The sequence below is a fragment of the Apiotrichum porosum genome (genome assembly GCF_003942205.1).
Source record: "Apiotrichum porosum strain DSM 27194 chromosome Unknown scaffold_3, whole genome shotgun sequence".
In the NCBI taxonomy this organism is placed as follows: Eukaryota; Fungi; Basidiomycota; class Tremellomycetes; order Trichosporonales; family Trichosporonaceae; genus Apiotrichum; species Apiotrichum porosum.
This window is the reverse complement of record NW_021167110.1, coordinates 2,225,700-2,250,304: the sequence shown is the minus strand read 5'-3', so window position 1 is coordinate 2,250,304 and position 24,605 is coordinate 2,225,700. Positions and strand designations below refer to the sequence as shown.

Here is a 24,605-nt window from a genome sequence, read left to right as displayed (position 1 = left end):
CCCCCCGGGACACTTCTTATCCAATCAATATTCTTAGTTTTTCGCGTTCTGCAAATGGACCTTTTCAGAGTTGGCTCATGGCCGAGTTCCAAGCTGCTCCAGTGCTTGTAGTGCTTGTAGTGCGTGTAGTGCTCCCGTAGGAGAAACCATGCACACCGTCCATCTCCATCTCAGCAATGCCGCGCGTCCCGTCATGGACACTGTGCCACCTTTGGGTTTGATCAGCACACCGTGAAGGGTGTAGGTACCGTCGTCGACTGCATCCACGAGACGCCGGCGTCACCGACCTCGGAGAATATCTCGCGCGCTAGATCGCTAGATCGCTAGATCGCGGGAACCTAACGTGATGAAAATATCGGTGAATATCTGGGATCGGCGCGCGTGCACGCGCCACGCGCCGCTCGAAGACAACAGTACCGCAGCTCGCAGGCGCCCAGGTCCAGGAAGCTCGCACACCCACGCCCGCCTCGCTTCCTGTCCACATCGCCATCACCTCGCTGGTGTACACCAGGTGTGGGGCGGGCATGCTGGACGCAGAAGAGAATGACACGGGGGCACTTGCGCGGTTCAAGGGTCCACAAAAATGTGGCTGGCAAAGGTCTTTATACTGTCCATGCACATTCCATCTCACTATCTGCACACCATACTAACTCGCCAGTAGCTTGGAACCAGGATCGCGGTTACTCTGTAGAAGCGTTAGCGGGGCTCGTACTGGAGGACGCTGGGGGGCAAGGGGAAACGTACCGGTTGTAACACTCTTAGCCAGGTTTCGGGGGAAGTCTGTCCTTGTCAGCATAGAACAAGTGCAAGAGAAGTGCAAGCGTTGTGCACACGTGGGCGAGACACTTACCGACGTCGTAACCCTTCTGGACGGCGAGGTGGTACGAGAGGAGCTGGAGGGGGATGATCTGGAGGGGGCCGTCAGTTCGTGTTTCTCGGCCTGCAAGGTCGTGTGTGACGCTACTTACGTTGAGCAGGCCCTGGAGGCAGTCGACGGTCTCCGGGATCCTAATAACCTGGGCTGACCTGGGGACGTTGGTGTCCGACTCCGAGGCCATGATGACAGGCCTGCCCTTGCGGGCGGTGATCTGAGCAAGAGCCGACGAGGTCTTGGGGTAGAGGTGGTCCTTGGTCATGACGAAGATGATAGGGATGTGCTCGTCAATGAGAGCGAGGGGGCCGTGCTTGAGCTCGCCGGCAAGACTGAGGTTGAGGTCAGACCACTTTATCATTGACGCGACACCAAGCGCTCGATACTCACATGCCTTCCGAGTGGATGTAGGCCAACTCCTTGACTGGTAGGTGTTAGCGGGGGGGTAATGAGACGACGGCGGGGTTACATACTCTTCAGGGCACCCTCAAGGCAGGTGGCGTACTGGAGACCACGACCCATGAGCAGCAGCGAGGGCGACTGGATCATGTCTAGGTTATTAGCACAACTGTTGTCAACAAAAAGGGGGAAGACTCACCCTTGGCAAGGAGCTGGATGTCCTTGTCCATAGCAAGAACAGTCTTGATCTGCGAGGGAATGGCGTGGAGGCCGGCAATGATCTCGGCGCGGCGGGGCGACTTGGAGATCGAGTCCTGCGAGAGCTGGACGGCCATCATGATGAGGGCAATGTACTGCGAGGTGTACGCCTTGGTGGAGGCGACACCGATCTCGGGACCGGCGTTGATGTGGATACCCGAGTGGGTCTCGCGCGAGAGGGTCGAGCCGACAACGTTGACCACACCGAGGGTGAGGGCTCCGCGCTCGAGGCAGTAGCGGAGAGCGAGGATGGTGTCGGCAGTCTCACCCGACTGCGAGACGAAGATGGTGACGTCGTCACGGAAGACGGGAGTGCGACGGTCAAGGAAGTCCGAGGCGAGCTCGACGGCGACGGGAATCTCGGTGAGCTCCTCAAAGACCGAGCGGACGGCGATACACGAGTGGTACGAGGTACCGCAGGCGACGAACAAGAGACGACGGCCACGACGGATGACGGGGAGGTACGCCTTGAGGCCACCGAGGGTGACGGAGCCAGTGTCAAAGTTGACACGGCCACGCATGGTGTTGACAACCGACTCGGGCTGCTCGTAAATCTCCTTCTGCATGAAGTGGTCGTACTGGCCCTTCATGATCTCGGCAAGCTCAATCTCGAGGGTCTCGATGGCACGGACCGACGAGAGGCCGTCGTCGCGGCGGAGACGGTGAATGTGGAGCTCGCCCTCGAAGATGTGGGCAATGTCGTCGTCCTCGAGGTAGAGGACCTTCTTGGTGTGCTCGATAATGGCAGCGGGGTCCGAGGCAACGAAGAACTCGATGGGCTGGGGCATGCCGTCCTCGGAGAGGAAAGCACGCGACTGCTGGCGGCGGAGCTTGGGGCCGTCGGCGGCGCCGGGGACGGCAAGGAGGCCAGCGGCACCGACATCGGGGACGGGGGCAAGCTTGCCCTCCTCCGAGGGGAGCTCGACGTCGACAAAGTCGACCTTGAGCTTGCGCTCAGTCTTGACACCAATGAGGAGGGGCGAACCACGGCGGGCGGCGACAATCTCATCGGGGAAGTGGACCGACTTGAAGACAAAGGCAAACGAACCCTCGAGCTCCTTGAGGACGGTCTTGACAAGGCTCTGGAACGAGAGACGCTTGTTGGGCTGGCTGTCGTAGACGTACTTGCAGAGAATGGCGACACACTCAGTGTCAGTGTCGGTGCGGAAGCTGTAGCCGCGCTTCTGGAGGACGAGCTTGAGCTCCTTGTAGTTCGTAATGATACCGTTGTGGACAACCGAGAACTCGGTGGCGGGGTCGCTAACGTGGGGGTGGCAGTTGGCGACGCTGGGAACACCGTGGGTGGCCCAACGGGTGTGGGCCATCGAGGTCTGGCTAAGGAAAACCTTGCTCATGTCGACCTGCTGGGTGATCTCGGCGGCGCCGGGGGGAGTGGTGGGGACACCACCGGCAACGTGCTTGCGGAGGGCAGCGACCTTGCCGACCTCCTTGAAGAGGATGAAGGGGTCGGAGGGAGAGTCACCATCAACTCCGATACCTACACGTGTCAGCGCAACGGGGCTCTCGCAGGCTCCCACGGAAACAAGGTGAGCTTACCAGCAGAGTCGTAACCACGGTACTCCATGCGGGCCAGGGCATTGCAGAGCACCTCGCAGACGTGCTTGCGGTCGCGCTCGCAGAGGAACGAGCAGTAAGCAAAGATACCTGCGGAGAATGCGTCAGAACCAAAACACGCTCTCTCTGTCTTCACAGCCAGATCGCTCTGGGTGCGCAGTTGCACTTACCACACATGTTGCTCTAGTCTATTGAATGGGGAGAAAGGTCCGTGGGAGCGTGATGGGGTGGGAAAGGCAACGTGTAGTGAAATGGACAAACACGAGAACGCGAGCGGGAGATAAGAGGCACGAGGTGTTGTTTGCGACCGGGCGGGGGTTTGTGACCACAGGCGTCGAGTTGAGAGTACAAGAGTTTACGGGCGAGAGGGGGGGAGCGATAGGGAGAGAGAAGAGCAGACAGAAAGTCATGCACGAGGTTATATGAGACGAAAGCGGCACGCGTCAGCAATCGGGTATCTCGTCTGTCGTTGCGAGTCACGAGCAAATGGAGGAGGCGGTGGCCGGAAAGTGCGGGGGGGTACGAAAGGGGTTGCAGCACCGCCCTCGGACGCCAGAGTGGTCTGATTGCACCACGCCCGCCGCCCGCCGGCTCTTGGGACAGAGGCTGCACCCCGTGTACCCGTGTAGAACGCATACCCGCGGTTCTGGTACAGATAGCCAGCTAACCAGCCCTCTCTCTGGGTCCTCACTGCCCAGAAACAAATGCAGTGCCGGCCGGTGGCCGGTGGCCGGCCGTCACGGAAGAATGTTTGTGACTCGCTCCAACCACCACACCACTGCGCCATGTCGCGTCGTGTCGCCGCCGCAGCGCCGCGGGGCATTTGGGCGAAACGCGGGAACAAACAAACAGTGCGGGAGTGCGTGGGAGGGGAGGGGGGTTGCAAGAACCAGTGCTGGAGGTTGTACTCACGGTATGAAAGATTACGATGGGGTGAGAAAGGTGAAAGAGATGGGGTTGGGGGGGTGTGGAGAATGAGAAGTGGTCGGTCGATCTTTGGGACTGACGGCAAAGGGTCCCCTGTGCGCGGCGGCTGGCTGGCGGGGCGGGGTTACAAAGGATTGGACTTGGGTGTGCGTCTCGTGTGTGTGTGTTGTCAAGCGCTCAAGCGCACGCGCGTGCACGCTCTCAACGGCTGCAAACGTGGAGAGTGCGAGCCTGGGCTCAGGGAGAGACGAGGCGTGACCGCCGGTGTACAGTGTGCTCTGCCCGCACCGGGATCAAGGGGCTGCTCGCTCGGCGACGATGAAGCAAGGCAAACTGGTTCCAGACACCACAATGTGGTATGCGCTGGCGGGGGCAAGCAAAAGGAGGCGCGAGAGACATTGTGGGCCATAGAATTCGACCCGAAATGGGATATCAACAAGCCATTTGCACCAATTTTGGCCACCACCATGTACGCACGCAGGTAGCCGCGCCGCAGGCAACACACACACAGACACACAAAATGGTCAAATGACAAACACGCCCACTCCGGCCACTCTCCCACTCCCACACACCCAGTGGCCAGCATTCACCCACCCACCACATCCCCCCACCCACAACTCTCACACACTGCCCACAGCGCCGCACTTCCGCTAGGTGCGCTTTGTCCAAAGTGAAACACCCTGACACCGCCGCGCGCGCGCGCGACGCGCCCAGCAGTCTCGAGAGCGCGAGCTGTCAGTTGACCGTGTGTCCCTAGACAGCAATCAGCCTCACCGCCTGTACCCCGCGGGTCAGCCTCAATAAGCCCCCGTTACACCACAGGCCCACAGCCCACAGGCCATGCAGGCCTCACAGTTCGCTGCCGAGACGTTCCTGCCGAGACAAAAAAAAGTCGACAAACCTTGTGCCCTGGAGTGCACGCCTACAGGTCGTGCTGCCGAAGAGCGAAGAGCTCGAAGAGAACGGCACGCCTGCCACGGTCAAAATCAAAAACAACCAACTGACATCACTTACCCACGGTGGCCAACACCATGGTGGGTGACCGTGGGAGAGCCACCTCCACTGGCTGGCTCTAATCGGCTAAGTTCGGCTGAAACCACGGCCCACGGCGAACAAGGTGTGCATGGATCCATGGCCTCCCCCCCGGCCGCTAGTCATATCACGCACACCTCGTCATGCACAGAGTCTGACGAGAAACAAGGTGGCATGGGAGAATGGACACTAGAGACTGTGCTGGACACTTGTGTTGTCCACGGCACTGTCAGGAATGGGATTGTCCATGATTGATGACGGGGTGGGTGTGTTGTTTTGATTCCGCCACACTCGACAAGAAGTTGTGGGGAGATCCGGGGTAAGCCATTACCGGGTACTGTTGGGCAGCTGCATCTCTTTTGACCTGTTATCCACATTGTCATCTTCCTGGCCCTCCCTCGCACGTCGGTGCACACCCTCTCCCTCGCCATGACGGACAGCGTGGCTCCAGACGCTCTCTTGAGTGCTGCTCTGGTCCCGCACATCGACTCGGAGGCCACCACGCGCGAGCCATCACCCGCCATTCCCAGTGCGTTGTCCGTGCCGCCACCGACACCGGGCCCGACCCCTCTGAACGACAGCGACTCGGACCACGAACCACAGTCGGACGCAAGCCGGCGGTCTGGCTCGCCCGAGTCGTCAGACGACTCAACTGGCCTGCGCACTCGTCCTAGCCCAGCTATCCGTCGCACCAAATCGTCCCTCGTCGCCGGCTCGTCCGACCATGTCCGTGTCACAAAGCACCTCCGCTTCACGGCCGTCGGCGTCCCGAGCAATGGCGCTGCAGGCGGTAAACTCGACATGCACTCGTCCAAGGAGGTCATCTACCCGGGCGGCATACGCGTGAACACTGAAATGCACGCCCGGTCGCATAGCTACTATACCGAGCCGGGCACCCCCAACCTTTCAGAGACGTGAGTACACACGCGGTGGCCGCGCGCGCCCTTGAGCCCTTTGCTTTGCCGGAAAGCACGCTAAACCAAGCTTTTTGCAGCGCCGACCAGATCCGACGCACCATTTCACTCGCATCTCTCGACTCGCTCATTGCTCTGCACAACAGCCCCGAGGACCGCGCACGCTTCATTGCTGACGCGACGCGGGCAGGCCGTGACCTCGTGTGGCGCGACAAGGACGAGAAGCGCGTGTTCCCCGAAGACGCCGAGCGAGCCATTGTGCTCGCACTCAAACGTGGTATCCGCTCGTTTATCCTCGCGTTTACCGTTCGGTCGGGCGTCAATGTCATCCTGCTCCTGTTCAGCGCCCTGCGTCGCAGGAAGATGACGCTCGGACAGATCCGACACGCGCTTGTGGGTCTCGACTCGTTCCGCTTCGGCATGATGATTGGCACATTTACATTCCTCAACACACTCACTCTCCACCTCCTCCGTCTCGCCCCACCATTCTCGTATATCCGCCGCAGGTTGAAGGCGGGCCTGTTTTCGCCAACGACGTTTGGCCCGCCAGAGCGCGAAGGCGACGAGGGCGAGCACCGCTGGCACGCCGCCGTGGCCGGCGCGGTCGGCTCGTTTGCCGTGCTGTGGGAGACGGCATCGAGGCGCCGTGGCGTGGCCCAGCAAATGTTTGTGCGTGGCCTGCAGGCCTCGTACAACCAGTACAGTCCTCGTCTGGGCGTCAACATTCCGCACGGCGACGTTATCCTGTTCGGCCTGTGCTGCGGACAGATCATGTACGCCTACCTCTTGGCCCCCGAGACCATCCCGCGCGAGTACAATGCCTGGATCCAGAGCGCGTCCGGTGTCCCCGTCCACGCCGTCATTTCCAACCGTTCGGCCGTCCGCAGCAATGTCATTGCCCCGGCCCAGCTCCAGCGCGCCATTCAGTACCCGGGCGTGACGGAGAAGCACCTCACAACGCTCAAGGCCCTCCAGCAGAAGATTGCCGACGGAGGCACCCCCGAGTGGCACATTCCCTGTGCGGTCCTGCACCCATGGCTCGACTCGTGCATCGTGTGCAACTTCAACCGCTTCTTTACGCGGTTCAGGTTCATGCTCCCCGTCTACTCGGCGCTGCACATCATCCCCATGCTCGTGTTCCGTCGTCATCAAGTCGCAAAGTACCCGGCCAAGATGGCCTTCAAGGCCCTGTGGGGAATCACGCGGTCGTGCTCGTTCCTCGGCCTGTTCGTCGTCATCAACCAGACGCTCTTCTGCGGCCGATCCCAGATCATGGACCGGTTCAAGCTTCCTCCCTGGCTCACGTTCCTCCTCGCGCGCAAGGAGGTGTTCTGGCTCATGGGCTTTATCAACGCCCTGTCCCTCTTTGCCGAGGAGAAGAAGCGCCGCGCAGAGCTGGCAATGTACGTGCTCCCCAAGGCCCTCGAGAGCGGCTGGAGCGCAGCACGCAAGCGCGCATGGGTGCCCATCGTGCCCTTTGGCGAGAGCATCCTCGCCGCGTCGGCCATGGCAATGGTCATGGACGGGTACAAGCACCAGCCCAAGGCGCTGTCCGGTCTCGTCCGCGGGCTGCTGTACCAGCTCGTGGGTCCAGTGTAAGAGAGGGGGGAGGGGGGAGGGGGGAGGGGGGAGGGGGGGGCTCGGTCTGCGCGTGGGACAGTCGTGGTGGGAACGAGGGGGCTCTACCCCAGAGTCGTCTCCACTCTGCGTTCAGTAGAAGAGGTAGAGAAGCTAGCCTTGTATTATGTGGCTTTAGCGGTTCGTTGTCTATACTCTGTAGATGCGATAATTACATCAACACGAGTGCAAGTGTATGGGTTTCGGGTATGGACAGTGGCCGGGTCCATGGGCCGGATTCCAGTGGAGGCCAAGTGGATGGAATCCATGTGGGAGCTGCCAGCTGCCAGCTAGCTGCCTGGGCCCAAAGGTTGCCAAAGGGTCGCGGATTTCGGGCGCTAGTGTAGTGTCACCCAGACCCTACTGCTCCTGGTTGCCAGGCGTGGCCAAGACGCTCAAAGTACGCTCGCCCATGATGCGTCTGTGCCGCCGGCAAGCAGCCGCAGTGTCATGGCCGTCCATGCGCACGCCACTCAAGCCCGCCAGGTTACCCCCCCAACCTCCGAAACCGACACTGAACGCCGCCTTTCTCCCGGCCGACGCCGCCCTGCCTCTTGAGACCGACCAACGCCTATGGCCAGTGGCCAGTGGCCAGTCGCATGCACCCCGGCATAACCCCTCGCACCCGCCTCGATCGATCGTGGCCTGTGCCCCGTCATCTACGATCCTCCCTGGCCACTATGGGTGTGCGTTTGGGCTTGGTTTCCCTTGACAAATGTCCTTGATTTCGAGGGTCGAGATCGACAATCCCCGAGTATTAAACCGTGACTGCGACAGTCTGTACGCGGTGTGACGATGATGTCAGAGGTGTTCACTGTGGTACTGTGGGGTTTTTCCATGTTCACCACTCATGCCAGTCTGGGTTTGGCACAAGGAGACCAAGTCAAGCAGCACGCTGTGCACCCCGTGGCAGCCAGCCGAGCGCGCTCCGCGGCCGTCTCCAACGCGTGCCCGCCGCCATCGCTATCATTTGAGCATCAACTATCTCAACGATACTCACCGCCTCCCTCTCTCCTTCCACACCTCGCCGCCCAGGCCAAAAGAGAAGCTTGTAAGATGCTTACAACGCTCCATCCGACAATGACATGATTCGAACATGTGCTCCCGAAGGAAATTGATTTCGAGTCAATCGCGTTAACCACTCCGCCACATTGCCCCATGCATGTTGCATGGTGCTGCCCTGCTTCGTCGCTACCGATCCATGCTTTCGACGAGGCCGATTGACCTGGTGAATGGCGAGGAATGCGGTGGTGAATGTCGGAGGTATGGTGCTCGTGGCGATGAAAAGTGGCGGGCGTGTTTTCAATTTTGGTGCATGTGCGCCGATCGGTGCGGGGTAGGTGTGCCTGTACGAGTGCGCTGATCATGGTGGCAACTTGCCATGCAACTAGCAACTGGTGTGCCACACACCACATACTCCTGCCGTGCCCGCTTCCATAAGTTGTAGCCTGACAAAATGAGTTGGAAGCCGCCAGTGGTGCAACCGGCCTATCACCCCCCCCCCCCCTTCCCGGCGTCGCTGCTCCGAGCTCGCAGCCGCTCTGTCACACCTCCCTGACTGATTGTTGTTGACGAGAGCTGTACGGCACACACATACGTTTCATTGGTAGCCTGTATGCCCACTTGACTGTATGCTCACAGATCACAGAGACAGCCCTTAATGGCGCTTGTGGGGCCAATGTCAATGTCTGTCCCCTTGCGAGGCAGTCAACGATCCACTGGAAGTTGTTCTCCAAAGTTGGGGGTGCGCGGGTCTTGATGAGTTCGATGACCACTTCCTCGGCAACGACAAACTGCCTACGGCCAGAAGTAGGTGGCGGGATGGAGGTGCGGCTTTGTTTGGTTCCGTACGGATCTGTGTGTTCCGCACTTGGACGCGTCCAGTTCGCGTCCTCGTTAGACTCTTGCTCACTCCATTCCAACATCCACTCCAGACGCCATCCCATTGACTCCAGCAATGACCGCTGCGGCCTCTGAGCGCTGTGACGCTACAGCCAAACGCAGTGGCCACTCACCCCCTCCCTTGGTCGTCATTGACCACACCGCGTTCCCCTGCATCATGGATTCCATCATCAGTCACACCGGCTGGGACGGGTGGGTCGTCCTTCGCCAGACCTCGCGTGCCTTTCGCGACCGCATGGATGCTCTTCTCTGCCACCATGTGGTGCTCCAGGACCGCCTCTACGGCCCCGAGGACGCCGTCTTCTACCGCCCGGGTACCATAAAACAGCAACAGCAACTCGTCCCTTGCCTCTGCCTCGAAAGACCTTGTATCGGGCGGTCTCTCTCCCTGGTTGGTCAGCACACCCGCATTGTAGACGACCGCACCATGTTCGCCGTGGGAGTCCAAAACAACAAGAATCTCAGTCACAACGAGCTGTTTAGCGGCGTCCGTGTCCTTCGCTTCGAGCCCCACTGTGGTGCCTGTCTCCAGGACTTTGACGCGCCAAAGATTGTCAACTGGAGGCACTTTCCCTCAACCCATACGATAGACGACCTCCGGTACCCTCAGAACAAATACCCTTATGCGGACACTGCTCGTCACCTGGTCTTCCATGTCGACTATGAGGCCAGCTCGGCGTTCATTCTCCGGTTCCCCTTTATCGACGACTGGGATGGCCTGGAAGAGGTTGTCGTCGTTTATACTAAAAAGCCCAAACCGCCTCCTCCGCCTCACCAGGGAGGCTATCCGGTCCTGACGACCCGCAGGCCCACTGGTCGCGCCGGTCCCGACGCCGAACTGGGATTCATCATGCACACGCTCGGCATGGAGCGCGAGCAAGAACGTCCCATTCCCGACAACGTGACCCTCACCCTGGTCGGCCTCGAGGACTTGCTTGACACCAATGGGCTTGCGACGCGGGCCGAAAAGGACAACAAGACCCATCCTCACGATGTCATTCGGGCGCGTATACAGCGAAGGTTCAACTTGTACAGCTACTATACCCCTCGCGTCAGAAAACTCCTTGGCGAAATCAACTTCATGAGCCACGAGGACTATATCCGCAAGATTGGCCGCGACGAGTATGAGCTCGAGACGCGTGAATTCACTCAGGCCTCCCCCCTTGCCGGTGCCACCGAGTAGCGTTGAGCCATTTGCGGCTGCCTACAGGCCAGAGAGCAAGTGTGTCAACGGTACGCGTGCTCAATGTAATACGAGCACATGTGGGATATGATGTTGTATTGTAATACGGAAGCCATTAAAACATGTACATGCATGTCATTTCAGTGGCCACCAGTGAAAAATATCAAAAATGTGGTGAGAAATTGAATGTGGCACTTGAGGAGGGCGGTGTTCAGAAGCAACCGGTTTGTTGCCGTTTGAAGATCTTTCCCGCAAGAACTCAGGTGACGTGGACACGGCGCATCCACGGGCACACTCCCACTCTCTCTTTCTCTCTCTGCCTCTCAAATCCTCAAAAAAGTCGTCCCTCCCCATTCATCCATCCCAATGTCGGACGCCACCGACACCGACGTTTGTACTCCCGCAGGCGACACCGTGGAGTCACCCCGCTCGCCGCCTCGCCCCGTCGTTATCGATCACACCGCTTTCCCCTCTATCATCAACCTCATCGTCAGTCACACAACCTACGACGACTGGATCAAATGGCGCCAGACCTCTCGCGCCTTTCGTGACCGTATGGAAGCCCTCATCTGCTACCACATCCGCTTTGAAGGAGAAGGCTTTGACAACGGGTGGGGCTGCTTTTACCGTCCGGACACCAACTTCAAGCTCAACCGCAACGACCTCAAGATCCCCTGTCTGCGCCTCGACCAGCCCTTCCGTGGGCGCACATTCAAGCTTCTTGGCAAGCACACTCGTATCCTCGACCTAGGCGACGACTGCCTTGCAGTGCCCTTGGCCCATGGCACACCCTCACCGGATCAGCTGTTTACAGGCCTCCGCCTGCTTCGCCGCGGCCAAGGCATTATCGCACCCACCAGCGTCCACAAGCATGTCGCGTGGGAATACATGCCCACCAGTTTTTCCTCGGGAAAGGACAAATGGGACGACATTAGGAGCAATGGAGTAATCTTCCTTGTCGGCGTCCGCCACCTCGTTTTCCACTTTGATTATGACAAAAAATCCGCCATCTTTTCGCCTAGGCTCTTTATTCACGACTGGAAGACTCTCGACACAGTCGTTTGGATCTTTAGCGACTACGGAAACGACCACTTTGGGTTCCCCAAGCAGCCCGGCAACATCTTCCGTCGCCCCAAGCCCATGTCGGATGACGAGTTCAAAAAGCTTGTTGCCGATAACACGGCCTCAGATGTCCGTGTTGGACGCGATGACCCTGCGAACGATCTTCGTGATATCCTGCAGTTCATGGGTATCTTGGACGATGCCAAAATCCCAATCTCCAAGACGACTGAGATCATTTTTGTCGGCCTGGAGGAATTCGTCGACGTCACGGCGCACGTCCCCAAAAACAAGAAAAACGACAAGACCACCCTCATCGCGTTCCTCCGCAAGATTATCGGGATCCTTTTGCACGAGATTGAGTATGTTCTTCCTCGCAGCCGTGCCAACGAGATCATGAGCCAGATCAAGATCTTCACCCACGAGGAGTACTGCGACCGCATCGGCCTCGACGAGTACTGGCTCGAGACGAGAGGCGGCAGCCAAGGACGCCCCCTTCCTACCATGTCGACCAGGAAGATTCAAGGCGCCAGGTAGTGTGAGTGGGAGACTGGAATTCCCATGCACACATGTTGACATTAGTGGGAGGTATACGACGTTAGTTTAAACAGAGTCGCTGGTACATATATCAACATGCCACCTCTCGCCAGATCCCTATGCGATGCATTTTTAAGTCTACTTACAACATCCGCTCGCGGTGGGTCAAATTCCTGTTGCCGTCCATGCAAAGCAAGCGCCTAGAGCTTGGCCCGGTCCTCGCGCCACACTGCCCACTCCTTGCGAATCTCTTCAGGCGAGTTACCCCACTCGCCAGCCTGGAGTGTGGTGAGGAAGCGCCACAGCGCGTCGGCAGTGGTGTGAGGTTTCTCCTGGGTAATAAGGTGTCCAGCATCCGTGACCTGCTCCACGCGCGCGAGCCTGGGGCGCCACACCATTTCGCTCGTGACCACCTCGCCCAGAGTAGCGATGGGCTTGTTGGCCATGAGGAAGCCGACGGGGAAGGGCAGGTTGGCCAGCTTATCCCACCCTTGTCCAAAGCCCTTGGGCTCACAGAAGATGGCGCCCTCGCACCAGCTGGGCATGGCGAGGGTGACGGGTCCGTCGGGCTTGGCATAGTCGAGCGGGATGACACCGTGCGACATCCAGATCTCGAACGTGTCGTCGTCCCAGCTGCCCCAGAAGGGTGACGAGCGCATTGCCTTGCGCGCCTCGTCGCGCGACGGCCATACGTCACGGCGCTTGAGGGCGCCTGCCGTGAGGTCGTACGCGGCGATGCCCGACCCGACCGCCACGGTGTGAGGCGGGCACATGGGATCGACGAGGAAGAGGGCCGAGAAGAGGCCCGGGAACTCGTTTGAGGCCTGGACGAGACCGTTGCCGCCAAACGAGTGGCCCATGCCGATGACGGGCTGCGGCGAGTCCGGGGCTTCGGTCCACTTCAAGTGCCATGGAGCCGGGGCATCGCCGAGAGCGCGCGCGCCGGGAAGCACGTGGCGCACAAAGTTGAGGAAATCGCGTGAGTCGTCAGACCACAGCTGGACGGGACCCAGCAGACCACCGTTCAGGTCGGCGGACATGTTCGAGTTCATGTCGTCGATCATCCAGATGTCGTCAAACTGGATGTTGGTCGGGTGATGAAGAGGCAGACCCGTGCCAAACTTGGTGCCGGGGAGCTTGGGGTCACGCGCGAGAACATCACGGAGAACGACGTGCCAGTGCTGGTTCGCGTCAGCCACAAGTCTTGTTTGTATCTTGCGCTTACCTCCTTGATCAGACCGTTGGCATGGGTGACTACGAGCGTGGCGCCGCCGACAGGCTTGTCGCGCCTCCAACGCTCCACACAAAGCCATTGGCCCTTCTTCGGCGCCTGGGCCTTGGCCTCCTCGATAGTCCACTCGTACGCGTCCTCGCGGAGCTTGACGCAACGGTTCGACTCGTCGTACAGTCGCTTCTTGCGCTGCTCTTTCGTCTCGTTGGCTGGTGGGGGCCCAGACTCGTACGGCCGGGAGGAGCGGGAGAGGTTTCCGTACGCCTCGGCAACGCCCTTGGGGTACGCGGCGGGAGCGGCGTGCAGCGAGCTCGTCCAGCCCTTTGGTGGGGGAGGGAGGGCAGGGCGAGGTGGACACGGCGGCGCCTCCTTGTCCGGGTGAGGAAGAAGAGTGAGGAGCGGCTTGGGCGCGACCATTGGCGACGGCATGACGCTGGGGCCCTCATGGGGCATGTAGGTGATGATGTTGGCTGGGAGTTTCCTCGACATGGCGGGCGACGATGAGGTGAGAGATAGTGGGTAAAACACAACAGAGAGATCGCGCGCTGCTCAGTGTCGTCGTCCAAAAGATCTGGGGAGACAGGAGTTATTCACCTCCGGCAAGGTGTGGACGGTCGCCGGGTGAAGTGATCTCTGTGAGCAACATGTCCGCGGATAACCAGGCGCCGACAGAGCCGGCAGACCCGCGGACGCCGCGCAACAGAGACAGCGCCCGGAGACGGACATGGCCGGCTTTGTAATTGCCGAGATTAGAAAACGAGATCGTGAACGCCGCACCATTAGCGGGAATATATTGGATTAGAAAATTGGGCACGGGGCCAAATTGTAGCCCCGCCTCTGAGCCGATGACGTACCGGCGATCCTCGGGTCCTCAACCGGCCGCAAGCCATCATCGCACTCTGCTGTCAGCGTTGCAAGTCCTCATAACCATCGTGCACTCATCCTGCGGCACATGCCAGCCGTTCCATTGCAACAACCGCAGGCAGATACGACGCATATTCACCAGCATGAGACGACGAAAACACCCTCCGGCCCCCAACCGTACTCGGAGGCAACCCTCGCGCCCGCTCCAGCCGTCATCGACGTCTCCTCGCATGTCGAACGTCATGCCCAGCCACGCCGCTTCCTGGGACTCGTTCCTCAGAGTATCGCCACGGGAGACCAGGCAGTAGCTAAGCGAGAGCGTATTCGCACTATGCGTCGAAACGCTATGCAGAGTCTGCTCAAGACGGACGGCCTGCTGGGCATCGAACAGAACGGGGGCCAGATGGTACGACAGCAAGCCGCCAGGGCGGTGCACACATTTCGAGTGCATAAAAAGGACCGGCTCAACAATGAACACCAGACTCAGGTCGATATCAACGAGAGCGACTCGGACACTACCAGCTCGTCATCGGACGACGAACCAAGTACCTGGTTTTCCCCCACCCGCAAGAAAAAGCACCAGAGAATTCGGAAAATCAACCTCAGCACCACCAAGTGGGTTGGCACTAGTTTCGACATTGGCCGCGAGTTCGAGACCCCTGATGAAAAGCCTCACGGCTCCGACAACAACTCCCGATCGCCGTCACCAACAAGAGGCGACTTGACATCCGCACCTCTCCAGGATTCGCCAGAGCAGGACGCGAGGGCGGCAGAGGCAACTGAACCGTCGAGCCCAACCCCAAAAGGCAAGGGCAAGGGCAAAGGCAAAGGCAAGGCACTCCTCACAGTGGACGCGGACGCACGAACGTTCAAGACGGCTCAGACACACCTCACTCCCGAATACAACACCACACCAACGCGCTCACGTCCAACATCTACCCGTTCCACTACTCAGGACACCTTTGTGACGGCCAAAATGGCTGAAGATGGCGGCGAAGATAAAGACGACTTCTACTTTACCCCCCACACACCCATAAGATCATCCAACAACGTTCACACTGCACCGAGCGAAGCGTCACCGTCATCTCATGTAGACGCCGGGCACTCGCCCACGTCGTCGATGGCACCCCTGATAACGTCCGATGATGACCCAGGGAAAGATGTGAAACGCAAACGAGCTCCATCACGAGCGTCTACTCGTGGATCGCTTTCCCGCCTTTCCGTCTCTCTCAGCAGCGCATCGAAGCGCAACTTTCCTCATCGCCTCAAATCGGCACTGCGCGTGAGCGGCGCCAACTTTGAAGCAGCGCCGGACGCGTTACCCGAGTCGCCTGCCAAGCCCAGGGGCAAGACAGTCCAGTTTTCTCCAGCTCTACCGAAGCCGCCAATACGGGAGGACACTGTCGATATAGTGCGCAAGGGTGATAAGGCACCAGTAGACCCCAAATCAGTGCTCACCAGGACGGGTATCGAGGTCGCTGGTGCCAGCGCTGGTGACCACGAGCCAGCTGTGGTGGATACGGACGACTTCATGCCTGGAGGGGTCGTCATGCGTGACCGCGTCCTGGTTAAACTTGGCCGGCATCGCGATGAGGGTATCACCTCGTTTGACGAAATGACCCAGGTGAGCTGACCTGCGGTTACCAAAAGCTAACATTGCAGCGCCGCAGACCGTGCATCCGTTTCGACCCGATGGAGGAGTATATCGTGGGTATGACGACGGTGTCTATCGACTTTTACAAGGACTGGCCACTGGCCATCCAGGAGAAATGGGAAGGTACCAAGCGCCTAGCCTTTTCCGTCCCGCTAGCACCTCCAACCACCATCTCGGTGTTCAACCAACGCGATATGAGCCTCTCGCTCATCTGCCCGTGGTCATCAGTCATGCGTCAGACTGTCCGCCACCTCAGCCGCAGCAGACGTGCAGGATGGCGGATGTGGGACAGTGTGCGAACCAGCAAGACCATCGAGGCGCTCGGCATGGAACATGTGGGTTCCGCCATCTTTGTCATCAAGTTTGGCGAGCGAACACGCGCACTCGATTGGCACTGGTACATCTCGGGCCAACTGGACTACACCCTTCCGGTCCAGATTGATATCCAGGTTCCGGCACTGTCGCAGACAATCCGCATGCCCATCCCGGAAGAGGCCGCCTCGTCGACGGTCAATCGCAACGATACCCTCAAGACTGTCTGGGGCGCTGTGGTGGACAACACCACTTTCACAGACATTATCCGTGACCTGGGCCACATTCCCAGGCCCGAACTCGCGTGGAAGGGGCCTGACGCCACACTCGACTGGGTTGCGTACAGTACCACGGTCACAGGCAAGAACCGCGAATGGGCTTTACTTGCCAGCTTTGCCCAGCACAAACGCACAGGCAAGACCAGCAACCTCCAGATCCGCGATGCAAACCACTACCCTCAACGTTTGCATCTCGAGGACGACGTGGAGCTCGAGGAGCCATTGGGTGTAGAGGGATATCTCACCCGACACAAGACGGACGTGTCACCAAAGGAGATGGTTTACATTTCGACCATGGAGGGCGCGATCTTCGTGTCAAATGCCCAAGTAGCCATTCCGCCGCTCCTCCCCAAACGCCGCGGGTCAACACCCGCCGACGTGTTCCCAGCCGTTTACGACGAGTTTCGCCGTTCAGAAAAGCGTCGCATGGCAAAGTTTATCCAACAATGCGCTGGCTGCCTCGACTTTCACGACATCATCTCCGTCTCCTTTCCCACACCCAAGGGGGAGGAGGCCAGCGCTGCCGCGCCGCCTGATACCTCGACCGTCACCACTCATGTCCACCCCATGTCTACGTCCCACCCCGTTCGGACCGTCGGGAAAAGGGGGCAGCGAGAGTTTGAAGTCCGTCTCCGTTCGGGCCAGACTGTGCGGTTTGAGGCACACACCCCGGTCATTGCTCACGAGTGGGTGGAGCGTCTGAACGCCTTGGCCCAGTACTGGACTCTGCGCCGCCGTGTCGATGCCCGCGAGCACATGGACGTCGTCAAGGAACATACCGGCAGCGAGGCCTTTGTCGGGCGCAACCTCGACCGACGGGCTGAGGCCATTCTGAACAGCATCTGGAACTGGTGTGTCATCGATGGGTGCCGCCCGATTACCATGTGCGGGCAGGTGTTCATCAAGCGTGGCAAGTTTCGCAAGTTCAAGTAAGTTAGGCGGCCAGCGACTGCCACTAACCTCTCAGGTTATGCTTCATCGTCCTCACCGCCGGCTCGATTGTCACGTTTCGTCTCAAGTCTGCTTCAGGGATGCAGGCCAGGAGCCGCCTGTGGCCGCTGTTCGGCGCCTATGTGAGTGTTCTCTCCACACGGGCCGAAAGCAGAAGGCGCGTCTCGGCGACTTCCGAAACCCTCGTTTGCACCTCATGCCCACTGCCCACCGCGAAACGTTTTTACTGACAGGATCGCAAGATCTACTCAGGGAAACTGGCGCAGGACGAGCTGCTCGAATCGTCCAACGAAGCAGCGTTCACCCCTTCGGCGCGGATATACGACGACGGTCTGCAGGCGACAGACGGGGCGGAAGATACGGGCTTTTGTATACGTATCACATGGCCCGCGGGCCGCTGGGCGCCGGTCCAGCCGTGGGACAAGGACAGCGAGGACGAAGACGACGGCGAGGACTTTACTTCGCCACCGCTCAAGGAGGACCCGGGTACGCTTCTTATTTGCCGAGCGAGGTCAAAGGTAAGTCTGGTGTTCGCGCAACGACGTTGTAATCACTTCTGACATTCACCTAGCTCGAGCGAGACCGCTGGGTCTGGGGTTTAAACTCAGAGAAGGAGCGCCTTGCCGTCAGTAGAAGCAGCACAGAATAGGGTTACTTGCAGACCAGCTAACATGTCGCAGCGCGCCCACGTCCATCAAGAGGAGAAGCTCCGCAATTCCGGCGAGCTACCTCGCCACTCAACCATCCAACACATCGATGGCTCGGTCGACGCCCGTCCTAGCTTCCGCCGCCACGGCTCTCGGGCCAGCTCGCGCAGTTCGCGGAGCTGAGGCATGCGGGGTATGGTGCGGGGTGGGGGAAAGTGCGAGCAGGGTGGGGGAGTTAACGGGCCGATATTTCGCATGGAGGTCGGAGCGGGGGCAGATAGAGGGACGTGGTGGCACCCAGTTGTAAAAATCTCATTTCTTTCACGGACGACTATGCATTTTATCACAGGATAAGGAACGCCGGGATGTAGGCCGTGCCAGGGACCCACTGCATGCTGAGACGGCCAGTGTTTGGGCGGTGTTGAAGCGTTGGCAACCGTCGGGACATTGTCTTCCTCGTGTTCCGAGCTCCATTCCTTCCTTTCGTTCCCTCCAGGGTTCCTGCCATTCCTGAGCTCCCCCGGACAACTGCAACCTTCAAATAAGACACAGAGCATGTCCCAGGTCGTTTCCTGGCCATGCTCGCGTGCCTGGGGACGTTAGGAGACAGACCGCGAGCTGCGGCCATGCCAGAAAATAACAGAACATCGCCTTCTTGATCGTATAACGGTTAGTATGCTCGCTTGTCACTGCATCTGCATGATCGCGGGAGATCGGAGTTCGATTCTCCGTCAGGAAGCTCTGTGGAAGACCTCGAAGGTCCTCCTCTTTTGGTTTTGCGTGGGAGGAGGAAGAGGGGGTGGTGGGTGGATCGGAGGGGAGTGACCCGACAAATGGCCCGTTGGACGGCGTCCTAGGCCAGGCATGCCCTCCATGCTCCCAATATAAGTTCATGTGCTACAGTATATGCCTCCACATCGATATGGGGGCGCTGGGATACATGCAGGCGCAATGACATGCACATGAAGACGAGAGGTATGTCGAGTGTCGGACATTGTGGCAGTCGGTGCCACCGGATCCAAAATACTTCCGCGGCCTCCACCCAAATTTCAAAACTTGGCGCCACCAAAACCTCCGCCTCCAATCTCCATCGTCCACCGTCGTTTCTGCTTTCCTCCAACCTCCTCAGACGTCCAAAAAAGACGGTTGGGGAGGCAATGAAGCCCCTGTTGACGAGAGTGGGATTCGAACCCACGTCCGAAGACTGCGGATGAACTCCTGCAAGAAGCAAGAGAAAACCTTAACACAGCGCCTTAGACCGCTCGGCCATCTCGCCGAGTACATTGGACTGTGGACGTGTGGGGAACGGTCTTTCGCAGTCTCTCGCAGTGCGTATACGTGGCTAAAACAATGCAGAAAGACACTAGCCTTGTCTGCGTGCCGTGCAATTGTGTGGGCATGGGATTTGAGGAAGGAAGGCTGGACAGAGAGATGAAAGAGAGGAGACATCGGTGGGAAGATCGGCGGTGGCCCATGTCAGCCGCCTTCGATTTTCTATTCATCGGCCCCCGAATCATCTGCCCATGGAACTCTTAGAACACCGGAACAAGACGTACGATACATATAGGCCGCATGTGTAGTGTTTATGGGCGCGTTTGTGCTGTACCTCGTGACAACGACGTTCACGGGAGCCGCAAATTGCGCAATTATTGATGCCAGGGTGACAGCCGTCTGGCAGGCGAGGTTCATACTGGGTGGGATATTGTTCATATCGTTTCCTGCTGCTTGGGAACAAGCGTAGGTATACTGCGTGTATATATTGGCGCTCGTGCGTCGAGGGGTGGAGAACCTGGGGAAGGACCAGTGGAGGTATTTTTCTGTGGCGTTAAGTGATACATTTATTTCACCCTTTGATGTTACTTCCTCTCCATGTCTTCCCTTCCGCCAACCAACTTGCTCTTCATCAGAGATACCGCGTGCAGTAAAATAGCCTACAAAATCGGCCAACCAGTAATATAAACTCCTTTTCAAACAGGACGTGAAATCAAGACAGGCTTGTTCCTTCTTTATTTTGGGGGTGACTCCTGCTTTACGTCTTGCCTCTTGCCTCCCGCTTCCAAGGTGCAAGCCACACCTGTCGCGCCGCGTCTCGGTATCCCTTTGAGATAGGTGCATATGCTACAAGATACTTTGCAAGGAGCCAGCCTGGCTTTCCACCCAAGCCAAAGAACGCAAAGCGGTGCTTCGAGAAGGCAGCTCACAGCACTAGAACAACAACAACATCATCATCGCCTTCTTAGTTCAGTGGTTAGAATTTTTCACTAGTAACCGTCGCTCCAGTGATCTTCACCAGACGACCTGCTACGATGAAAGGGTCACCCGTTCAATTCGGGTAGAAGGCAAGACAACACCTCTAAGGTGTTCGTTCGCGTTTTTGTGACGTTTGCAAACTTTTTCCTGAGCGTCTTGGGATCCTGAGAAGCACAGACAAACGACGAAACGGGGCCCGGGGCGGCATCGGTTGTCGGTCCGTACGAGGTACGAGGTGCGTGTTCGCCTAATGCATGTGCTTGGCTTCACGTTACTGTCCTGGGGTCTGTTGGAAATCTCAGTACAGCCCACAACGGGGGGCGAGACTGCTTTGGGGGGATTTGCATGAATGCCGAGTTACCGACCAATGGCCTCGAGCCTGCACGATGTCTGCGGATGCCGGCGGCAGCCGTTGGCACCTGTACCGGCTGTATCGTATGTGGCAACATTAGACAAGCTAGTCTATGGGCTGCATCGTAGCCACACACAATTCGTTTGCCACCTTTGACGCGAGAGGCCAGATGAGACATCCACGGGCGATTATCATCGGCGCCGGAAATGGCCCGATTAATCATCGGCCCGACTGTGCGCGCCCTAGGACTTCGGCCACTTCGACAGGAAGTGCCGGGCCGTGCCGGCCTCTGCGCGCAACCATCTCATCGTGGGTGCTTTGTTCGGCAGGCTCGGCGTGCACGGCGTCCGGGAACGGACCCTCGTGGTCTGGGGCCATGGCGTCTCCCCAGCTGGCGCCTGGAACGACTACATTATGCACAGATGCATGCAGTGCCCACTCTTCTCTTCATTACTACCACTTCAACCTTCTACACCACACAAAACGTACCAACCATGAGCCGCACGACTATCGACTCTGGATGGACCTTTTCACAGATTGCGTCGCCGACGAACGCTAATGTCGTCGAGGACTGGGCGGCCTGCAGCAAGGTCCCCACCAGCGTCCAGGTCGAGCTCCAGAAGAGCGGCAAGATCCCGGACCCCTACAAGGGCCTCGCCGAGTGGGATGTTCAGTGTGAGTAAGAAGAGCGAGTGAGCGAGAGTAGCTGGCGAGAGCAGCTGGCGGCGATGTGGTGTCATCTGTGCATCCGGGCCCCGGTCTTGGCCAAAAGAGGACCAGGAGGCCGATATTGGCTACGCTTGGCATTCTCAGCCACCCGCACACCACCTCCGCCGCATCGAGTGGGGGACTAAGGCTGACGTGGGCAGGGATCGGTGAGGCCGACTGGGCTTTCAAGACGACCTTTGCTGCTACTCCCGAGCAGCTGGCGGCTGGCAACGCGGACCTCGTCTTCGAGGGTCTCGACACGTACTGCACGGTCACTCTCAACGGCGAGGAGCTGGCGGTGACGGACAACATGTTTGTCTCGCACCGCCTGAACGTCGTCGGCAAGCTCAAGGCGAGCAACGAGCTCGTCCTCAAGTTTGACGCTCCCGTCCTCCGCGCAAAGCTTGAGGAGAAGAACAACGGCGGCAAGATGACCCTCTGGAACGGCGACTCTTCGCGTCTGTACTCGCGCAAGGCCCAGTACGGCTGGGGTTGGGACTGGGGACCGATCATCATGACTGTTGGTCCTTGGCGCCCGATCTACCTCGAGACCTACGAGTACCGCATCGACAACCTGCGCGTCGACACCGACGTCTCGGGCGACAAGTACGACCAGGCCACCCTCGCCGTTCGCGAGCTCGACATTCTCCCGGCCCCTCCTGCCGAGTTCAAGGTCGCCTACACTCTCACTGCTTCTGACGGCTCGGTCGTCAAGCAGGCCGTTGCTAGCGGAAGCGAGTTCCCCAAGTGGGAGCTTGGTCCCAACGACGTTCAGGCATGGTACCCCATCAACTACGGTGCCCAGCCCCTCTACTCGCTCGAGGTTGCCGTTCTTGACTCTGCCGGCGCTTCGCTTGCCACCACCAAGCAGCGCGTGGCCTTCCGTCACGTCCAGATTGTCCAGGAGGCTCTCCCCACCGAAGGCAGCTCGTTCCTCTTTGAGGTCAACGGCGTCCGCATCTTCTGCGGTGGCTCCAACTGGATCCCCGCCGACAACTACCTCACCGAGGTCTCGGAGCAGCGCTACAAGGACTGGATCGACCTTTTCATCTCCGGAAACCAGAACATGCTCCGTGTCTGGGGTGGCGGTATCTACGAGGAGGAGGTCCTCTACGACTACTGTGACGAGAAGGGTGTGCTGGTCTGGCAGGACTTTATGTTCGGCTGTGGTCTCTACCCTTCGTACCCTGCACTCAACACGTGTGTCAAGAACGAGGCCGAGCAGGCCGTCGCTCGTCTTCGTGCCCACCCCTCTGTTGTCATCTTTGCTGGTAACAACGAGGACTACCAGGTCGCCGAGAGCCAGGGTGTCGTCGACTACGACGACAACTCGGGTGACTACATGCACACCAAGTTCCCCGCTCGCCACATCTACGAGGTTCTCCTCCCCGAGGTCGTCAACCGTCTCTCCAACGTCTTTTACTGGCCCTCGTCGCCCTTCGGCGGTAAGACCAGCGGTGACCTCACTGTGGGTGACGTCCACCAGTGGAACGTCTGGCACGGTACCCAGGAGCCCTGGTCCAACTGGGACAAGCTCGCTGGCCGCTTCGTTTCCGAGTTTGGTATGCAGGGCTACCCCTCTATGCGCACTGTGCGCGAGTGGTTCGCCCCCGGCGAGGAGGACCAGTGCTTCCCCCAGTCGCGCATCAGCGTCAACCACAACAAGGCCGACGGCTTTGAGCGTCGTCTCGAGCTCTACCTGATGGAGAACTTCCGCCACGCCTTTGACATGGAGAGCTACGTCTACTACACCCAGGCCATGCAGGCCGAGACCCTCGGCGCCGCTTACCGCCTCTGGCGCCGTAACTGGAAGGGCCGCGGCAAGGAGTTTACTTCGGGTGCGCTCGTCTGGCAGATCAACGACTGCTGGCCCTGCGTCTCGTGGGCCATCTGCGACTACTACCTCCGCCCCAAGCCCGCGTTCTACGCCATTGCCCGTGAGCTCCGCCCCTTCACTGTCGGCATGGCGCGCAAGGAGGTCAAGACGATGCAGGACGAGATGACCCTCAACAACTTCACTCTCGAGTCTGAGCTTGAGCTTTGGGGCTGCAACGCCACCCTCGAGGCCAAGGAGGCCACCGTCGAGCTCGTCTCGTACGACCTCGACGTCGGAGAGGTCGACCGCCGGACCTTTGACGTCACCCTGGCTCCCAACGCCTCGACCGAGGTCTGGAAGGGTACTGTCCCCGGCCAGCCTACCCGCACTCTTCTGTCGCAGGTCGCTCGTCCCATTGTCGTCCAGGCCCGTCTCCTTGCCAAGGACGGCGAGGTGCTCGCTCGCTACTCCAACTGGCCCGAGCCCTGGAAGTACCTCACCTTCCCCGACCCCAACCTCCAGATCACTGTCGAGAACGACACGGTCACCATCAAGGTCGACAAGCCCATCAAGGGCCTTGCCCTGGAGGTCGAGGGCGACGAGGCCAAGTGGTCCGACCAGGCCCTCGACATGTTCCCCGGCGACGTCCAGGTCGTTACCGCCAAGGGTCTCAACGGCCGTAAGGTCGTTTCCAGGTACATTGGCGACGGTTCGGCTTGAGAGGGCCCGAGAGGTCATGCAGTTAGGGAGTGAACGTAGGGTCACACGAGTGTGTTAACGATTAGGGAAGTAGTAATGGGATAGAAGAGTCATGTATGGTTTTGTGATTTCCACAATGCAACAGTGTGCACAAGCTGTGGTTGTGCATGTATAGACAAGAGGACAAGCGGGATGGGGGTGGAGTAACGTGTGAACAAGAGGCAACAAGCAACAGGCGAACGCTCGGCTCGAGTCGTATTTGGGTGCGCATTTAGAGGGGGCGATGCTTTCCATTTCCGACTCGGTTGTCGTCGATTGCCCGAAAGATAACGCCAGTCTGTCATCATCTCACACACTCACTCCACAGCCCCACCACTTTTTCGTCTTCTTCTTCCCACCATCCCTCATCCCACCACGTCGCCCACCACGCTACCACTACCCCTAAGCCGTCTGTCTCGAGGGCGACTGCTGCCGCTGCTCACCACCTTGCATCTGCCCACCATCGCCACCGCCCCACCCTCGGTTCCCGGCTACTCCACCTTCGGCCGACACGACGGCACCCGTGTCCA

At 59.1% G+C, this 24,605-nt stretch overlaps 7 protein-coding genes and 4 non-coding genes across 11 annotated transcripts; 7 read left to right on the top strand and 4 right to left on the bottom strand.

Moving 5' to 3' along the window:
- Positions 1–680: 680 nt before the first annotated feature.
- Positions 681–3,280, bottom strand: GFA1 (glutamine--fructose-6-phosphate transaminase (isomerizing); the record flags this gene model as incomplete). Its single annotated transcript, XM_028621879.1, has 9 exons — positions 681–685; positions 745–780; positions 851–908; positions 969–1,203; positions 1,262–1,295; positions 1,345–1,422; positions 1,470–3,026; positions 3,086–3,193; positions 3,274–3,280. The coding sequence occupies 9 exons, from the start codon at positions 3,278–3,280 to the stop codon at positions 681–683; spliced, it is 2,118 nt and encodes a 705-aa protein (XP_028478331.1).
- Positions 3,281–5,491: 2,211 nt separating this feature from the next.
- Positions 5,492–7,575, top strand: EHS24_006419 (uncharacterized protein; the record flags this gene model as incomplete). The annotated part of the gene is made up of 2 exons (XM_028621878.1): positions 5,492–5,976; positions 6,057–7,575. The coding sequence occupies 2 exons, from the start codon at positions 5,492–5,494 to the stop codon at positions 7,573–7,575; spliced, it is 2,004 nt and encodes a 667-aa protein (XP_028478330.1).
- A 1,093-nt stretch (positions 7,576–8,668) lies between these two features.
- Positions 8,669–8,749, bottom strand: EHS24_006418. The gene has a single exon. It is a non-coding gene; the product is annotated as a tRNA-Ser (tRNA).
- An 801-nt stretch (positions 8,750–9,550) lies between these two features.
- EHS24_006417 (uncharacterized protein) lies at positions 9,551–10,678 on the top strand (the record flags this gene model as incomplete). The annotated part of the gene is made up of 1 exon (XM_028621877.1): positions 9,551–10,678. One exon carries the CDS (start codon positions 9,551–9,553, stop codon positions 10,676–10,678), a length of 1,128 nt encoding a protein of 375 aa, XP_028478329.1.
- A 366-nt stretch (positions 10,679–11,044) lies between these two features.
- On the top strand, positions 11,045–12,274 carry EHS24_006416 (uncharacterized protein; the record flags this gene model as incomplete). The annotated part of the gene is made up of 1 exon (XM_028621876.1): positions 11,045–12,274. One exon carries the CDS (start codon positions 11,045–11,047, stop codon positions 12,272–12,274), a length of 1,230 nt encoding a protein of 409 aa, XP_028478328.1.
- A 200-nt stretch (positions 12,275–12,474) lies between these two features.
- Positions 12,475–13,994, bottom strand: EHS24_006415 (uncharacterized protein; the record flags this gene model as incomplete). Its single annotated transcript, XM_028621875.1, has 2 exons — positions 12,475–13,455; positions 13,500–13,994. The coding sequence occupies 2 exons, from the start codon at positions 13,992–13,994 to the stop codon at positions 12,475–12,477; spliced, it is 1,476 nt and encodes a 491-aa protein (XP_028478327.1).
- Positions 13,995–14,457: 463 nt separating this feature from the next.
- Positions 14,458–18,394, top strand: EHS24_006414 (uncharacterized protein; the record flags this gene model as incomplete). Its single annotated transcript, XM_028621874.1, has 6 exons — positions 14,458–15,993; positions 16,032–17,542; positions 17,581–17,686; positions 17,807–18,082; positions 18,136–18,189; positions 18,245–18,394. 6 exons carry the CDS (start codon positions 14,458–14,460, stop codon positions 18,392–18,394), a joined length of 3,633 nt encoding a protein of 1,210 aa, XP_028478326.1.
- Positions 18,395–18,863: 469 nt separating this feature from the next.
- Positions 18,864–18,950, top strand: EHS24_006413. The gene has a single exon. It is a non-coding gene; the product is annotated as a tRNA-Asp (tRNA).
- Positions 18,951–19,381: 431 nt separating this feature from the next.
- EHS24_006412 lies at positions 19,382–19,487 on the bottom strand. The gene has a single exon. It is a non-coding gene; the product is annotated as a tRNA-Leu (tRNA).
- A 954-nt stretch (positions 19,488–20,441) lies between these two features.
- On the top strand, positions 20,442–20,553 carry EHS24_006411. The gene has a single exon. It is a non-coding gene; the product is annotated as a tRNA-Thr (tRNA).
- Positions 20,554–21,307: 754 nt separating this feature from the next.
- EHS24_006410 (uncharacterized protein) lies at positions 21,308–24,057 on the top strand (the record flags this gene model as incomplete). Its single annotated transcript, XM_028621873.1, has 2 exons — positions 21,308–21,488; positions 21,683–24,057. The coding sequence occupies 2 exons, from the start codon at positions 21,308–21,310 to the stop codon at positions 24,055–24,057; spliced, it is 2,556 nt and encodes an 851-aa protein (XP_028478325.1).
- Between the last annotated feature and the right edge of the window lie 548 nt (positions 24,058–24,605).